The sequence below is a fragment of the Piliocolobus tephrosceles genome, chromosome 17 (assembly GCF_002776525.5).
Source record: "Piliocolobus tephrosceles isolate RC106 chromosome 17, ASM277652v3, whole genome shotgun sequence".
Taxonomy (NCBI): domain Eukaryota; kingdom Metazoa; phylum Chordata; class Mammalia; order Primates; family Cercopithecidae; genus Piliocolobus; species Piliocolobus tephrosceles.
In genome coordinates, this window is record NC_045450.1 from 25,968,654 (window position 1) to 25,985,604 (window position 16,951).

Below are 16,951 nucleotides of genomic sequence, written 5' to 3' on the forward strand. Positions count from 1 at the left end.
AGAGCAGGCATATTATCAACCTGTTCAGCAGGACATCTGTAGTGCCTAGAATAATGAATTTGGGTGACAATAGGGGCTCTGTGTATATTTGTTAAGTAAATGAACTAGGCTAGTGAGCTGGACTGATAAAATAATCCTCAGAGTCAAAAGCCCTGAACGGTGCAATCAGTGGACCTGCAGTCTCATTTTGACTTCACTGTTGAAGGGCAGACCTTGCACAAATCATTCATTCCTTCTACTAAATTACATGTGAGAAAGAACGCACCAAAGGAGGCCAAAACCACTTCCGAGCAAGGCATGTGAGGACAGCCCAAGTGAGAAGACTCATTTCTATGCTGACACCTAACAGTCCTTACTGTGCATTCCCCATCACTGATGATGGAGACTCCACCACACTGCCTGGCCTGCTCAATCTAACATCTTGAGCAAATTAACCTGCTCCATTCACCCACTCTCAGAGTCCAAGCCCTGGCCCTGCAGCTGGGAGATCCCACAAGGATGTGCTGCCGGGGAACCCATCCCTCACTCGCTCCTTGGCATCAAGTTACTCAACTGGAGAAGACTCAAGTTTGAATGTGTCCTCCAAAAGTTCATGTGTTAGAAACTTAATTTCCATTGTAACAGTAGTAAGAGGAAGAATCTTTAAGAGGTGATTAGGCCATGAGAGTTCTGCTCTGCCCCAATGAATACATTAATGCATTTATCGTGGGAGTTGGTTAGTTATCTCAGGAGTGGGACGTCCTTGCCAGATGCTGGTGTCATGCTTTTGGACTTTACAGCCCCTTGAACCATGAACCAAACAGACTTCTGTTCTTTATAAATTAACCAGTTTGTGGTAGTCTGCTATATCAGCAGGAAATGGCCTAAGGTAGATGATCCCCCTTTCCCAGATGGAGTCACCAAGGGTCCACATATAAAAGCTCACAGGCTACCAATTCCATTTATTGGGAGCCAACATCCACTCTTTTCAGCCCCAGGATTTACAGATGCCTGGTCACAAGGTCCTTCTGCAGCGCCCCCCACTCAGTAACTCAGTCTGACAGTTTTCCTTCCTTCTTCCCCATACCAGATGACTTTACTTCTACAACTAAGTAGGTACAAAGGAAAAGAGAGGCTGTTTTAACTTAACTGCATCTTTCTTCACATTGTTTGAGACCTGAAATCAGTATTTTGCCTAAGTCACAGAAGCCCATATAGTCCATCTTCAAAAAGAATGTTAGGTTGTGAATATACATGACAGAGAGTTCACTTTATGTATTTGAATTTCATGAACTTAGGACCTATGCTCTTTTGTTCTCAAAACAGGCTCATTAAGTTAAATTGTAAGAGGTCAGTTGGGGGAAAAAAAGTTTGAAAACAGGGGCACTGGTTTGCTGCTTTTAAAACATCATTACTCTGACTAGTTTACTATCCTTCACTGTCATGATCCCTATGTTTCTTTTAATTATTGCCAATTAGCTGATTCGATGACTCCTGCTAGTTTTAATTTGCTGACTGTGGTCATCTTACAGGTTATCAAATGCCAATGAAGTACCATGCAAAGTACACCAGTATACCAAAACAAATAAAAATAGTTTCTACCTTCAAGGAGCTCACAGGCTACTGAAGGAGAAAAAATGTAAAATGAACAATGCTAGTATGAGGTCATAACTTCTCTGACAGAAAGAGGCTCTAGTTGTTGATGGCATAGATGAGGAGCCCTAATTCAAATATGCGTATATAAACAAGAGTGTGTGCACAGGGATTAGGGAAAACCCCTCAAGGAGATGACTTTTTTTTTTTTGAGACAGAGTTTCCTCTGTCGCCCAGGCTGGAGTGCAGTGGCGCTATCTCGTCTCGCCGCAACCTCTGCCTCCGGAGCTCAAGTGATTCTCCTGCCTCAGCCTCCTTAGTAGCTGGGATTACAAGCACTTGCCTATATGCGGTTTTGCCATGTTGGCCAGGCTGGTCTCGAACTCCTGGCCTCAAGTGATCCACCCCCGACCCTCAGCCTCCTAAAGTGCTGGGATTACAGGTGTGAGCCACCGTACCAGGCAAGGAGGTGACTCTTGTATTAGCAGTGAGCTGGGTGGATGAGAGAGAGAAGAGCAAGGACACAGAGGCTGCATGGTTACAGAGGCACGAAGAAGCACACCTGCTCCTGGAGGTAAGAGGTGCAGAATGGCTACAAAGTCTGGAGTGTGATACCCAGCAAAAAGCAGAAGGAAAGCTCGAGAGGCCAGCAGCGTCTACATCCCCAATGGCCCTCTGATGCCGTGCTGGGGAGTTCAGATTCTATAACATGGGTCAGGGGTTACAACTTCAAACGTGTATTTCTAGAAGCCGGCTTTGTGCCGGCATATTATAGAACTAAGAGACATAGCAGTGAACAAGAAGGATGGAGTCCCTGCCTTCGAGCAATGTATAATCTAGTGAGGAAACAGTGACATCAACAAACACTTAAAACCATTTTTGGTGCCATAAAGAGTACTATGATGCTGTCTGGGCAATGGAGGACACTTCCAGAGGAGTCAGGTTGAAGCCTGAATGATGTGGCAATGTGAAGATTTGTGGGCAGAATATTCTGGGCAGAAGGAACAGCACAAGGATTGCCTTGAGACAGAAAGGAGTCCAGCATGTTGAGGCTGAAGTGCAGCGCAGAGTGAAGAAACTGAGGTTGGAGTACTGTGTGGGCAGGGGCAAAATCACACAGAGCCTGCTGGGACCTGATCAGGAGGGCAGGGAGCACACACAAACACAACACGAACACAACCTCATGGTGTATGGAACCGGGCAGTACACAGCCAGCTGAGAGGAACTCTGGCCTATAACCCCCTGTAAAAAATTGGTCTCAGTGCAGCTAGATCTTGTGATTTTTCAAGAAAAGCTAGAAATCCAGGTTTTTAAATATTAGCAATGAAATGAAATTAAAAACCGAACAGAATACCATGCTGGGCACACAAAGCTCATCTGTGGGCAGATTTGGTCAGTTTGAAACCTCTGCCTAGTGTGGTCAGGGTACATCCCATCACACTAAGGCCTAGGAGAGTCCCACATTTATGGCTTGTACAGCCGCATGCATGGGAGTACATCTGACCAGAATAAAGAATGAGGAAAGGCAGTGCTATGGTTTGGATGAGGCTTGTCCATATCAAAACTCATGTTGAAGTATAACTACCAGTAAGTCGGATGCGGTGGCTCACACCTGTAATCCCAGCACTTTGGGAGGCCAAGGTTGGTGGATCACCTGAGGCCAGGAGTTCAAGACCAGTCTGGCCAACATGGTGAAACCCCGTCTCTACTAAAAATACAAGAATTAGCTGGGCATGGTGGCAGGTGCCTATAAACCCAGCTACTCGGGAGGCTGAGGCAGGAGAATCGCTTTAACCTGGGAGGTGGAAGTTGCAGTGAACCGAGATCACGCCATTGGACTCCAGCCTGGGCGACAAGAGCAAAACTCCATCTCAAGAAGAAAAAAAAAGTTTAATCACCAGCACAGCAGCACTGGGAGGTGAGGCCTAGTAGAAGTTGTTTGGATCATTGGGGTGGATCCCTCATAAACAGATTAATGCCACCTGGAGAAGAGAATGAGTTATTCTCTTGGGAATGGATTAGCTCCAGTGAGAGTGGGTTGATGTAAAGCAAGGATGCCCTCTGGGTTTTGCCCCTCTGCACATGTTCACTGTCCCTTGGACCTTCCACCATGTTATGAGGCAACACAAAAGTCTTGCCAGAAGCCAGTGCCATGCCCTTGAGCATCCCAGCCTGCAGCACTGTGAGCTAAACAAGCCTCTTTTCTTTGTAAATTATCCAGCCTCAGGTATTCTCTTCTAGCAACACACAATACACTAAGACGGGAAGATAAGGCAGGTTTGGGGTGAAGGAGAGTGATGATCACACTGAGTATGCACGGCAGGTTATTGGAATAACACATATGCTGCTTGGGACAGATCTAGGACTAGACAGAGAACCTTTAGAAGCAGTCAATGTGGTTTTTTGTTGTTGTTGTTGTTATTTTTAAAGAGATAGGGTCAGCCAGGCGTGGTGGCTCACGCCTGTAATCCCAGCACTTTGGGAGGCCAAGGCGGGTGGATCACCTGAGGTCAGGTGTTCGAGACCGGCCTAGTCAAGATGGTGAAACCATGTCTCCACTAAATATACAAAAATAAGCCAGGCGTGGTGGCAAACACCTGTAATCCCAGCTACTCGAAAGACTGAGGCAGGAGAATCACTTGAACCTGAGAGGTGGAGGCTGCAGTAAGCTGAGTTCGTGCCACTGCACTCTAGCCTAGGCGACAGAGCAAGACTCTCTCAAAAAGAAATAAATAAAAAAAGATAGGGTCACGCTCCATTGTCCAGGCTGGAGTGTGGTGGTGCAATCATAACTCACTGAAGCCTCAAACTCCTGGGCTCAAGCAATCCCCCCATCTCAGTCTCCCAAGTAGCTGGGACTATAGAGTGTGCCACCATGCCCAGCTAGTTTTTTGTTTTGTTAATTTTTTGTAGCGATGGAGTATTGCTATATTGCCCAGGCTAGTCTTTAACTCCTGGCCTCAAGCAATTCTCCTGCCTTGGCCTCCCAAAGTGCTTGGATTACTGTTCAGCCCACCAGCCAACATTTAAGTGGTGACAGTTAGGTGAATCCACAAATAAGCTGGTGAGGAATGGCAAGGAAAGTAGAAAAACAAATTAAGGCAGGAAGCCACTGGCACAAAAGCTTTGAGTCCTTAATAGCATAGCAGGGTCAAGGACATTAGGGGCCTAACAGTGTTCATGGCTTATTAACTGGGATCTTAGAGGATAAAATTGTGAAGTGATAGTCAGGAATTAGGACTGCAGTGGGTAAAGGAGTGAAGGGGAGGTGAAGAGGGAGAAAGAGTGAATGGGGCTGATTCATCTAAGAAGCATGGCTGCAGAGTCAAAGAGACAACCAGTTACAAGGCAGTTGAGGTCAAGAGAAGGTTCTTCTGTGAGTTGGGTAAACTGTGTTCATGTGCTGAAGGGAAAACTTCAGTAGAAATCAAGGACAGACGGGGCAGTGGATCACACTTGTAATTCCAGCAATTTAGGAGGCTGGGGTGGGAGGATTGCTTGAGCACAGAAGTTTGAGATCAGCCTGAGCAACACGGCAAGAGCCCATCTCTACAAAAAATAAAACTTAGCTGGTTGTGGTGGTATGCGCCTGTGGTCCTAACTACTCAGTGGGGAGGTGGGAAGATCACCTGAGCCCAGGAGGGCAATGCTGCAATGAGCTGTGATCACACCACTGCACTCCAGCCTGGGCAACAGAATGAGGTTCTGTCTAAAAAAAAAAAAAGAAAAAGAAAAAGAAAAAAGAAAATCAAGGACAAAGATGAGCTAACTGAGAGGTGGGAAAGAGAGGGGTAGAGGGAGCTGGGCTGGAGGGAGGAGGAAGGGAAGCATCCAGATCACAGCCTTAGACAGGGCCACCATTTCTCACCTCCTCTGAGATGAGAGTAGACAGGGAAGAAATGTGGAAAAGTCTGCAAGTCAAGGAAGAACGTGGAAGTTAGCAGAGTTCACATTGCCCTGTGAAGTAGGAAGGAAGGCAGGAATGGGGTTAGGTGCTTGAAAAATGATCATCTGGATTAGACACTCTGGGGAATTGGGATACTGACTGAGGATTCACAAGAGAACGGCTGGGCAGCACAGGGCCCAGCTAGGAAGAGAGAAAGGGCACCATTCAAGTGTTCGAGGACTGTGAGCACAAAGGAAAGAGAAAGGCAGGACCCCTGACCCCAGGGAAGAAGGCAAGTGAAGGCCAAGAACTGGCTTAGGGCAGGGCTAGTGAACTCTGACAGACTCCAAGGTTGTAGGCCAGATCCAAGTGCTCTGACTACACATACAAAGCACTCAGATCCCTAGGAATTTCTTTTCTTCCTTTTTTTTTTTTTTTTTTTGTAGACAGGGTCTGACTCTGTTGCCTAGGCTGAAGTGCAGTGGCATGACCTCGGCTCACTGCAGCCTGCCTCCGCCTCCTGGGTTCAAGCGATTCTCATGCCTCAGCCACTACAGTAGTTGGGATTATAGGCATGTGCTACCCCACCCGGCTAATTTTTGTACTTTTAGTAGAAACAGCATTTTGCCATGTTGGCCAGGCTGGTCTTGAACTCTTGGCCTCAAGTGATCCACCTGCCTCGGCCTCTTAAAGTGCTGGGATTACAGGCGTGAGCCACGGCACCCAGCCAGATTCCCAGGAATTTCTGATGGTGCAAAATAGTTACCTGTCAAAGGCTTCTATCATCGTACAGCGAGGCTGCAAGGACTTGGTTCTGATGTCATTGGTAATGTTTTTCCTCTCCTTAAAGTAGCGGCATGAGCCCTGGATGCCATCCTTATTCTCTAAGATCATATGAATGGGGTAGACGTCCTCCAAGGCCACCGGGTCCCTCCTAGACTCCAAAATTCCAGTTTCCAAATCAATTTCTTCATACCTAAGGAGAAAAGCACAAATATCAAAGCACAATTCAGCTTCAGAAATAATACGTGCTTGGCTGTGTTCTTTTGACAACCTCCAGCAGAGATCACAGAGAAGTGAGATCACTCAGTTTTCCTGCCTTATAAATGCAGATAATCTTGACAAGCAGGTTCCTGCCTTTCTATCCCACAGAACGCAGACCTTTCCAGGACTCCCCAGACTATTCCAGAAGCTGGATGCTGGGACCTACACCTCCTTATTGGCCAAGTCATGGGCTTTTGTTTCCTTCCAAATCTAGTGCTCAGTCTCCAAACCACCAAATTGGATGAAATGATTCAAGGCTTTCCTCCTCTTTTTTGAGATGGAGTTTTGCTCTTGTTGCCCAGGCTAGAGTCCAATGGCATGATCTCAGCTCACTGCAACCTCCACCTCCCAGGTTCAAGTGATTCTTCTGTCTCAGCCACCCAAGGAGCTGGGATTACAGAGGTGCGCCACCATGCCCGGCTAATTCTGCATTTTTGGTAGAGATGAGGTTTCACCACGTTGGTCAGGCTGGTCTCAAACTCCTGACTTCAGGTGATCTGCCCGCCTCAGCTTCCCAAAGTGCTGGGATTACAGGTGGGAGCCACCACAAGCGGCCAAAGCTTTCCTCCCTTTAAGATCTCATCTTTCCATCTCTCTTTAGTTATCTCTCTAATATCCTAATCCATTTTCATGGTTTGTATTACCGTCTGCATGTTAACAAGTCTCACCTTTGAATCCTCAGTCCTTTTTCTCCAAATACAGATCCAATGTCTTCGATTGTCTATTAAATACCTCCTATTCCAAATATGATTGCTTATCCTCAGCTCCAATTAAGTCCTTTCTTTCCCTTCTTGCCACCGCTTTCTCCTAGGTGCCTCTTACAACACCATGGGGCCATTTTTCATTTGTGCTTCTTTCATGCAGTTAGCCAAGCTTGTCAAGTTTTCTTCCTTTTTTTTTTTTTTTTAAAAATACATACATACATATATATATATTTTTTGTCCTCACTATTTTGCCCAGATTGGTCTCCAACTACCGGGCTCAAGTAATCTGCCCACCTCAGCCTCACAAAGTGCTGGGATTCCAGGTGTGAGCCACCTTGCCTGGCTGCTTGTCAAGTTTTTTCTTTTGAAATCTCACTCACATCCTATACTAGTCTAATTGCAGCTAAATCCCATGTACATGTTTCAGTCCTTTCCTTCCTTGTCCCCTCTGTGTTCTCTGTACTATTTAACCCTCCATTCTCTTTTTTTAGAGACTGAGTTTTGATCTTGTCGCCCAGGCTGGAGTGCAGTCGCGCAATCTCGGCTCATTGCAACCTCCGCCTCCTGGGTTTAAGCGATTCTTCTGCCTCAGCCTCCCTAGTAGCTGGGATTACAGGCGCCTGCCACCACGCCCAGCTAATTTTTGTATTTTTAGTAGAGAGAGGGTTTCACGATGTTGGCCAAGTGATCCACCAGCTTCGGCCTCCCAAAGTGCTGGGATTACAGGCGTGAGGCACCACACCCAGCCCAACCCTCCGTTCTTAAATCATCCTGTCTCCTCCCAAACTTCCAGAACAACACTCTGACCTGACTGTCCTCTACCTCTCCAGCCACACCGCCTCCATCTTCTTTTGAAAGTCCCTCACCCTCCATCCAGCCTTGAAATGTAGGTGCACTGCAGGGCTATGTCTCAAGACCTCCAACCACACAACACTCTCTCTCAGGGTTGATCTTAGCCAGCCGCTTTAATTACCAGCTGCACAGAATGACTCACAAATGTCTAGCTCAGTCCCTCCCTCTGGCCTGCTTTCACTCCCACGAAGCCAGATGTTTACTAATTAAGACTCTTCACTTGGACAACTCAAAAGAACCTAAAGCTCAATGTGTCACATGTCCCTTCAGCAAAGTCCCCACCTCCCCCAGACTCAACCCCCATGCTGTTCTTCCATGTTCCCAGCCTCAGAGATGAGAATCAGGGTTCGCTCAGCAGCCTGTTTGGCTGATGCCCAAACAGCAGCCACCAGAGGGCATCACCCTTGATTCCTACCTTCCTTACACTTCACATCCAATCAGTCTCCAAAGCCTCTTGATTCTTTGGCCTGCTATGTCTTGACTGCCTGTGCTCTTTATCCCACACCCACCATGGTAAGCCAGACCATGACTAGATTACGAAAAATCTCTCAACTTCACTCTTTGGCCCTAGTCTGACCCTCTCTTCAGTGACTTCTCACTATCCTTTTGATAAAGGATAAACTTTTTTTTTTTTTTTTGAGATGGATTCTCCCTCTGTCACCCAGGCTGGAGTGCGGTGGCACAATCTTGGCTCACTGCAGCCTCAGCCTAGCTGGGATTACAGGCACCCACCACCACGCCCGGCTAATTTTTGTATTTTTAGTAGACACGGGGTTTCACCATGTTGGTCGGACTGGTCTTGAACTCCTGACCTCAAGTGATCCGCCCACCTCTGTCTCTCAAAGTGCTGGGATTACAAGCTGATAAACGCTTTAAGTAGGTTAAAAGACTTGATTCCAGTCCAATTTGGCTAAGGGCAGAGTACATTCTGAACTCAGATCTTCCCCAAAGTCTGGGTTCTACCCTTGCTAGTTGACCTGTAGCATGCCATTTGACCCCTCAGGGCCTCAATTTTTCTCTTCAGGAAAATGGGGAGAATATTACCCATCTCCTAAGGTTGCTGTAAACATTACATAACATGTTGTGTTAAGGATCTTAGCACAGTTCTAGTTATTCCTCATTCCCTACCTCTAATTCCACACTGCAGCCACTTACTTCACATTTGTTGTTCTCTTTCCAACAGTCCTCTTTGCCAACTGGCTGTTTTGACTTGGACATTATTTTGTTTTATTTTGGAGATGGAGTCTCACTCTGTCACCCAGGCTGGAGTACAATGGCGCAATCTCAGCTCACTGCAACCTCTGCCTCCCAGGTTCAAGCGATTCTTCTGCCCCAGCCTCCTGAGTAGCTGGGATTACAGGAATGCGCCACCATGCCAGACTAATTTTTGTATTTTTTGTAGAGATGGGGTTTCACCATGTTGGTCAGGAGGATCTTGAACTCCTGACCTTGTGATCCGCCCACCTCAGCCTCCCAAAGTACTGGGATTACAGGCATGAGCCCCGCACGTCTTGGACATTATTATCTCTTGGAACCTCCCCTGACCCTCACAATATGGCTTAAGAGCACAGCCGCTGGAAATAGCCTGGGTTCAAATCAATTCTTAGTCACTTATTGCCCCCAGAACCTTAGACAGATTACATAACCCCTCTCTGTGACTCAGTTTCTTCCTCTGTAAAATGAGGAAGATAACAGCACCCACCTCATAGGTGACTATCAAGTGAATTTAATCTCCTGTTTAAAGTTTGGAGTTTAATCAAGTGAGGATCAAGTGAGTTTAAGCTCCTAAGCTTCTAGAACAGGTTCTTAGAACAGCACTGTGGCCGGGCGCGGTGGCTCAGGCCTGTGATCACAGCACTTTGGGCGGCCGAGGCGGGCGGATGGTCTGAGATCAGGAGTTCGCGACCAGCCTGGCCAACATGGTGAAACTCCATCTCTACTAAAAATGCAAAAATTAGCCGGGCGTGGTGGAACACGCTGTAATCCCAGTTAGGAGGCTGAGGCACAAGAATCGCTTGAACCTGGGAGGCGGACGGAGGTTGCAGTGAGCCGAGATCGTGCCACTGCACTCCAGCCTGGGCCACAGAGTGAGACTCTATCGCAAATAAGAAAAAAAGAAAGAAAGAACAGCACCTCACCCATAAAGTCCCTGATAAATGTCAGCTTTTAGCATTATCGCTAATTGTGCTGATATGCAGATCTCGAGTTGCCCCAGGCGCTCTATCTGCACTTAATGAATACTCCATGAGGGTCCGTTGATCTCAAGAGTGTCCAGTCTGGCTCTAAAGTGTCTTCCTACTCCAATTCTACCCTCCAATATCAAGGAAACCTTCTTTTAAGCCTGAAGAATATCCCCAATCTTGTTCGCCATTACACCAAAACACACAGAGGGACAAAACGGTACATCACTAGATTCTCCCCCTCCCCGCGCCAACTCCATCAGACTCCAGGGCCCTGCCAGGCCTGAGGGACCCCAAATTAGCCTAACCGCCGCGCCCCAACTCAATCATCAGGCCTACAGTACTTACACGGCCCCACTCCATTCTCCCGCCCCGCCCCCAGCTCCATCAGCCCCCGGGCCCTGCGCCCGCCCGCCCGCCCGCCCGCCAGGCCAGGCCGCCCGCTGACCGGTCCTGGAGCTGTAGGTCCGGTCGCTCCCGAGGCTCCTCATAAAAGCTGATGCCCGGGTGCGTGGCGAGGGCCCGCCAGAGAAACTCCTGCGTGCAGGGTTCCAAAGGCAGCGGGAAGGGCGGCACTCGCGTCTCCAGACGGCTCCACAGCGCTGGCAGACACAGGCCATCGAGCCCCTCCAGAGCGACTTCGTCCAACAACGACTCCAACGCGTCCATTGCTACTTCAGTCGGCGGCGCCCGGGGCGCATGCGCAACGCACCTCCACGGCCCTTGGTCCAGCGCGCCTGCGCACAACGATCCAGCGGGCCCGGGGTGGGTCAGACGGGGGTTCGGAGGAGGAGTTCCAGTGCGCCGGCAGGACGTCACTCCCCGGGGGCGGGCTCAGTAATTGGAGCTCTACCGCCATTGGTCCGGGGCCCTGAAGTAACCAGGGGAACTGCAAACAGTGTAGAGGCCGCTTCCGGTTCGAGCACCCGGAACCGCCGCCTCTGGGGATGGACGGTGAGTGTCCGTGGGCCCCTCCGGGAGGTCGGGCTGTTATTCTCCCATCCCTCCCGAGCGCGCCTTGGGCAGAATCCTAGGCTATAAACCCCTGGACCACCACTTCCTGACCCAAGGGGGTCTCCGAAATGAGGGATAGGGAGGCTTAGTGGTCCGGAACGCGGAGGAGAGGCTGGGGGAGTGGTCAGTGCTGTGACCATTCTGCCCGGCTGTGGTCGTGAAGGAAACCGGTACTGGCCAGGAGCTCAGTGAAGGGATGTAGGGTGGGGAAGGAGAAGTAGAGGTCTGAGGAGGGTCTTGTGAATGTTGGGATGTGGCTGTGGGATTTGGGAGTTGATATGAAGGTAAGCTTAATTGTGGGAGTGCAATCGTCAGGTGCTGGGAAAGGGAATTGGTGTGGGGTGTGAAGGGCGTTTAGGAAGTAATCCCTTTCTGTGCCTTGGCGTTAATAATAATAGCCCCCTTTAACAAAGTGCTGTCCAGTACCAAGAACTCTGTAAGTACTCTTGGGCAACACCTCGCTAAGCTTCATACCAGCCTTTTGAGGTCAGCGTTGTTCCATTTTACAGATGATGAAACTGAGGCTCAGAGGTGTTAAGGAAACTTGCCCAAAGTCAAACAGCCAGCATATAGCAGAGTGGGTGAGAAACCCAGACAGTCTGTCTCTGGAGCTGAATTATAGAGTTTGAGATTTGGACCGGTTAGGTTGTAAATGCAGATGTCCGCAGAGGAGAGTCTAGCGAGTTGGACTGAGACTGTAACTGAAAATCAATTTCTCACCTGAAAGGAAAGCTGCTCACCAAGCACCAGCTGATTGTCCTCATGGGGTACTTCTCAAAAACAGGGATGGCCAATCAGTCTGAAGGCCAGAGACAGCTTATGGGGCCCCTATTTAGGGATCCCTGGTTAGAGTCATGGTATTGACAATTGGAAGCAAATGGAAAATAGGCTATTCTGATATCTCACTTTGCAGATGGGAAGACCAAAGTCTGGAGAGACTGGTAGGGTCTGGGCTAGAATCCAGATCATTTTTCTAATTACAGCACTGTCCCTCACTTCTTGGGAATTTGTTCCTGAGGAATCTACATTCTTTTTATATTCACTGAATGTAGTGTGGAAAAAATGTTTTCAACTGAACATTGTGTCATATTCTTAAAATATATCTTTGCCCCTTGTACTTTAGAGGTACTATAAAATGTGCATTACCATTTTGCCCTCTGAAAAGGTCAATGTAATGTTGCTATAGGACATCAGTTCTCAAACCTTTTAAGCCTTGGGACCCCTGTATACTCTGCTATAGGACATCAGTTCTCAAACCTTTTAAGCCTTGGGACCCCTGTATACTCTTACCTCAAAAAGCTTTGTATATATTTATGATATTTATGTGTATTTATGATATCAGAGATTTAAACTAAGAAAATGTAAAATGTCCATTAATTAGTTCCTTTTAAAATAATAAAAATTGGGCCAGGCATGGACTCATGCCTGTAATCCTAGCACTCTGGGAGGCCGAGGCGGGCGGATCACTTGAGGTCAGGAGTTTGAGACCAGCCTGGCCAACATGGTGAAACCCTGTCTCTGCTGAAAATTAGCCGTTGTGGTGATGTGTGTCTGTAATCCCAGCTAGTTGGAAGCCTGAGGCAGGAGAATCATTTGAAGCTGAGATCGTGCCACTGCACTCCAGCCTGGGCAACAGAGCGATCTGTCTCAAAAAAATCCCAATAATAATAGCAATAATAATAATTGGCCAGGTGCAGTGGCTCATAATAATAGTTGGCTACGTGCAGTGCCTCACACCTGCGATCCCAGCACTTTGGGAGGCTGAGGTGGATGGATTGCTTGAGCTCAGGAGTTCAAGACCAGCCTGGGCAACATAGCTAGACCCTGTCTCTAATGGGCCCCTTGCAGTGCCTCACACCTGTGATCCCAGCACTTTGGGAGGCTGAGGTGGGCGGATTGCTTGCTTGAGCTCAGGAGTTCAAAACCAGCCTGGCAACATAGCTAGACCCTGTCTCAAAAAAACTCCAACAATAAACCCATTACTTCTGAACATAAATAATATTTTTAGTGGACAACAGTTACATTTGCCTCAAAGTTAATAGGAAGAGTAGCATTATTTTACATTTTCTCAAGTTTATTCAATAGAAATAGAAAAACTACTTTCATTTCTGCTTCAGGATTCAAAATGTTTTGTTATGCTGTTTTGGCTGGTGTGTATGAAGAAAATTTGGCCTCATACAAATATATAATTGGAGCATAGAGAAATGTTTTAATTGCCTTTTCAGATAACTGTAGACACTCTTCTTTGATACTATACAAAAGTTAGCAAATGGCAGTTTCTTTTCTTTTTTTTGTTTTCTTCTTTTTTTTTTTTTGAGAAAAAGTCTCACTGTCGTCCAGGCTGGAGTGCAGTAGCATGATCTCAGCTCACTGCAGCCAACCTCTGCCTGCTGGGTTCAAGCGATTCTCCTGCCTCAGCCTCCCGAGTAGCTAGGGTTACAGGTGTGAACCACCATGCCCAGCTACTTATTTTTATTTTTAGTAGAGATCACCTGAGGTCAGGTGATCAGCCTGCCTCCACTTCCCAAGGTGCTGGCATTACAGACCTGAGCCGCCATGCCCAGCCTACAAGGTGCAGGTTTTTTTTTTTTTGAGACAGAGTTTCACTGTTGTTGCCTGGACTGGAGTACAATGGCGTGATCTCAGCTCACCGCAACCTCCACCTTCCACGTTCAAGCGATTCTCCTGCCTCAGCCTCCCGAGTAGCTGGGATCACAGGCATATCCTCCACACCCGGCTAATTTTGTACTTTTAGTAGAGATGGGGTTTCTCTGTGTTGGTCAGACTAGTCTTGAACTCCCAAGGCGGGTGATCTGCCTGCCTTGGCCTCCCAAAGTGCTGGGATTACAGGCGTGAGCCACCGTGCCAGGCCACAAGTGGCAGTTTCTTAAAGGTTAGTGACAGTGTGTCATCTAAAACCTTACAGGTGAACTTTTATACTGTGTTACATTAAAATCCAGGGGTCTATCTTGCCCTTTCATTGACTGTTTTACCCATATATGGTTTTATAACATTAGCCATTGGTTGTTTAGAAAATGTTGGTTCAGTACGTTATGCAAATCTAAAGGTTGACCTTTCAGATGCCATTATACAGTATTTTAAAAAATCACATTTGTTAATATCACCACCTAAAAAGGAGTTTAAGTAATTAGGAAACTATCAAACTCAAGGTAATGGAAACAAGTTTTCAACTTGTTTTCACTTGACAGCTTGAATTTTAACATTGGCAACAAATATTGTCAGCTGTTTCCTTGAAGTGACAGACTCACTTATTTTATATTTGAGAAAATTTCTGCCAAATCCCCGAGTCTGAATAACCATAATTTGTCTATTATATTCTTTACTGCCATGTACTCACAGTAAAACAAACAAACAATTATTTTTATTTAAGAATGTCCTAATGGTTGGGTTCAGTGGCTCACACCTATAGTCCCAACACTTTGGGAGGCCAAGGCAAGATGATCTCTTCAGCCCAGAAATTCAAGACCAGCTTCGTCAACATAGTGAGACTCCATCTCTACAAAATAAATAAATAAATAAATTTATAAATACATAAAAATAAATAAAATAAAATTAGGTATGGTAGCATGCACTTGTGGTTCTAGCTACTCAGGAGACCGAGGTGGGAAGATCACTTGAGTCCTGGAGGTCAAGACCAGCCTGGACAACTTAGTGAGACCCCACCTCTACAAAAAGTAACAAATTAGCGGGGTGTGGTGGCTCGTGCCTATAGTCCCAGCCACTCAGGATCACTTGAGCCCAGGAGGTTGAGGCTACAGTGAGCCATGATTGTGCCACTGCACTCCAGCCTGGGCAAAAAGACCTTGTTGAGAGAGAGAGAGCAGGGGGTGGGGTAGGGGGAGAGAGGAGAGAGAGAGGAAGGAAGGAAAGAAGGGAGGGAGGGGAGAGAGAAAGGAAGGAGGAAAGAAGGGAGGGAGGGAAGAAGGGAGGGAGGAAGCAGGGAGGGAAGATGTCTAGTACATTGTGGTAACACTGCCTCGATTCAGGCCGCAAGCAGTTTTACCCATCATCGCTTTGTGTCGTAAGAACAAATGTCAACACAGGGCCAGACGGGGTGGCTCATGCCTATAATCCCAGCATTTTGAGAGGCCAAGGTGGGCGGATCACCTGAGGTTGGGAGTTTGAGACTAGTCTGGCCAACATGGTGAAACCCTGTCTCTACTAAAAATACAAAAATTAGCTGGGTGTGGTGGCGCATACCTGTGGTCCCAGCTACTCAAGAGGCTGAGGCAAGAGAATCGCTTGAACCCAGAAGGCGGAGGTTGCAGTGACCCAAGATCACGCCACTGTATTGCAGCCTGGACAACAGAGTGAGACTGTCTCAAAAGAAAAAAAAAAATCAACACAGTGAAAAACCCTTCGAATTATGATTAAAATACTTTTGTCTTTGTGGACCCCTCCTTCTCCCAGGATCTGCAGAACACACTTTGAGAAACATTGCTATTTTCAGGAAGGCTGCTTTGTGCCTTCCAATGAGCATCTCTGCACTTGCAATCTTAGGACGTTATTGTAGCCCAATGGAGGAATATGTTCATTTTCAAATTGGTCCCCAAAAGGAAAAATTCATTCTCCGAAGTATTTACCTAGGGTCATATTTGACCTCTGAAGAATCCCATTTTCTGTTCCAATTTTTAAAACTTTATTTACACTTTTTTTTTTTTTTTTTTGAGACAGAGTCTCGCTCTGTCACCCAAGCTGGAGTACAGTGGCGTGATCGTGGTTCACTGCAACCTCTGCCTCCCAGGTTCAAGCGACTCTCTTGCCTCAGCCTCCTGAGTAGCTGGGATTACAGGCACACGCCACCACGGCTGGCTAACTTTTTGTCTTTTGTGAGTAGAGATGGGGGTTTCACCATGTTGGTCAGGCTGGTCTCGAACTCCTGACCTCAGGTGATCCACCCGCCTCTGTCTCCCAAAGTGCTGGGATTATGGCGGTGAGCCACCGCACCTGGCCCTGATTTACACATAATTTTATAGGCACATGCCTATTTATTGGATAAAGTGAAGCATACCTTATTGTGATTCTAACCAACTAGATAAGCCAAGCCTGGCCTTATTAGAAAGATGTTTACTTCCTAAACTCACAAAGGCTTAAGTGTCTAGCAGATGCCCTCCAAACTGGACTATAGTTTATTCTGCATGTCTTAATCACCATAGCTTTTCACAACCCTTTCCCTGGCCTTTTGATTTTGACTTTGGGCAGGTCCTATCTGTCTCTGTGATGCAGCGTAATGTTCTTAGGTTTGGGGGCCAGATAGCCCTGGGTTTGAGTCTCTGCTGTACACTTTGACCTCTCTGAGCCTTGGTTTTCCTGTCAGTAAAATGGACATGATAATGAAGCCTACCTTGTTTTGTGGCTTCAATGAAACAATGTGTCAAGTCTGGCATATAAAAAAATGTTCCTGGCTGGGGGCAGTGGCTCACACCTGTAATCCCAGCACTTTGGAAGGCCAAGGTGGGTGGATCATCTGAAGTCAGAAGTTCGAGACCAGCTTGACCAACATGGAGAAGCCCTATCTCTACTTAAAAAATGCAAAATTAGCAGGGTGTGGTGGCGCATGCCTGTAATCCTAGCCACTTGGGGGGCTGAGGCAGGAGAATCACTTGAACCGGGGAGGCAGAGGTTGCAGTGAGCCGAGATTGTGCCATTGCACTCCAGCCTGGGCAGCAAGGGCAAAA

General features: G+C 47.3%; 2 protein-coding genes across 10 annotated transcripts in view; one reads left to right on the forward strand and one right to left on the reverse strand.

Annotated features, from left to right (window-relative positions):
• GTF3C1 (general transcription factor IIIC subunit 1) overlaps window positions 1-10,933 on the reverse strand; it is an 85,827-nt gene extending 74,894 nt beyond the window's left edge. For all 3 annotated transcript variants that reach the window (XR_003309655.1, XM_026455390.2, XM_023192947.2), the window contains exons 1-2: window positions 10,687-10,933; window positions 6,225-6,434 (exon numbers count right to left, since the gene is read on the reverse strand). Coding sequence is in view for 2 of the 3 variants with exons in the window: in XM_026455390.2 (XP_026311175.1) it covers window positions 6,225-6,434; window positions 10,687-10,907 (431 nt within the window). In the remaining variant the exon portion in view is untranslated. The remainder of the gene's footprint in view (window positions 1-6,224; window positions 6,435-10,686) is intronic.
• Window positions 10,934-11,130: 197 nt separating this feature from the next.
• KIAA0556 (KIAA0556 ortholog) overlaps window positions 11,131-16,951 on the forward strand; it is a 233,999-nt gene continuing 228,178 nt past the window's right edge. For all 7 annotated transcript variants that reach the window (XR_002726524.1, XM_023192932.1, XM_023192933.1 and 4 more), the window contains exon 1: window positions 11,131-11,192. Coding sequence is in view for 6 of the 7 variants with exons in the window: in XM_023192932.1 (XP_023048700.1) it covers window positions 11,186-11,192 (7 nt within the window). In the remaining variant the exon portion in view is untranslated. The remainder of the gene's footprint in view (window positions 11,193-16,951) is intronic.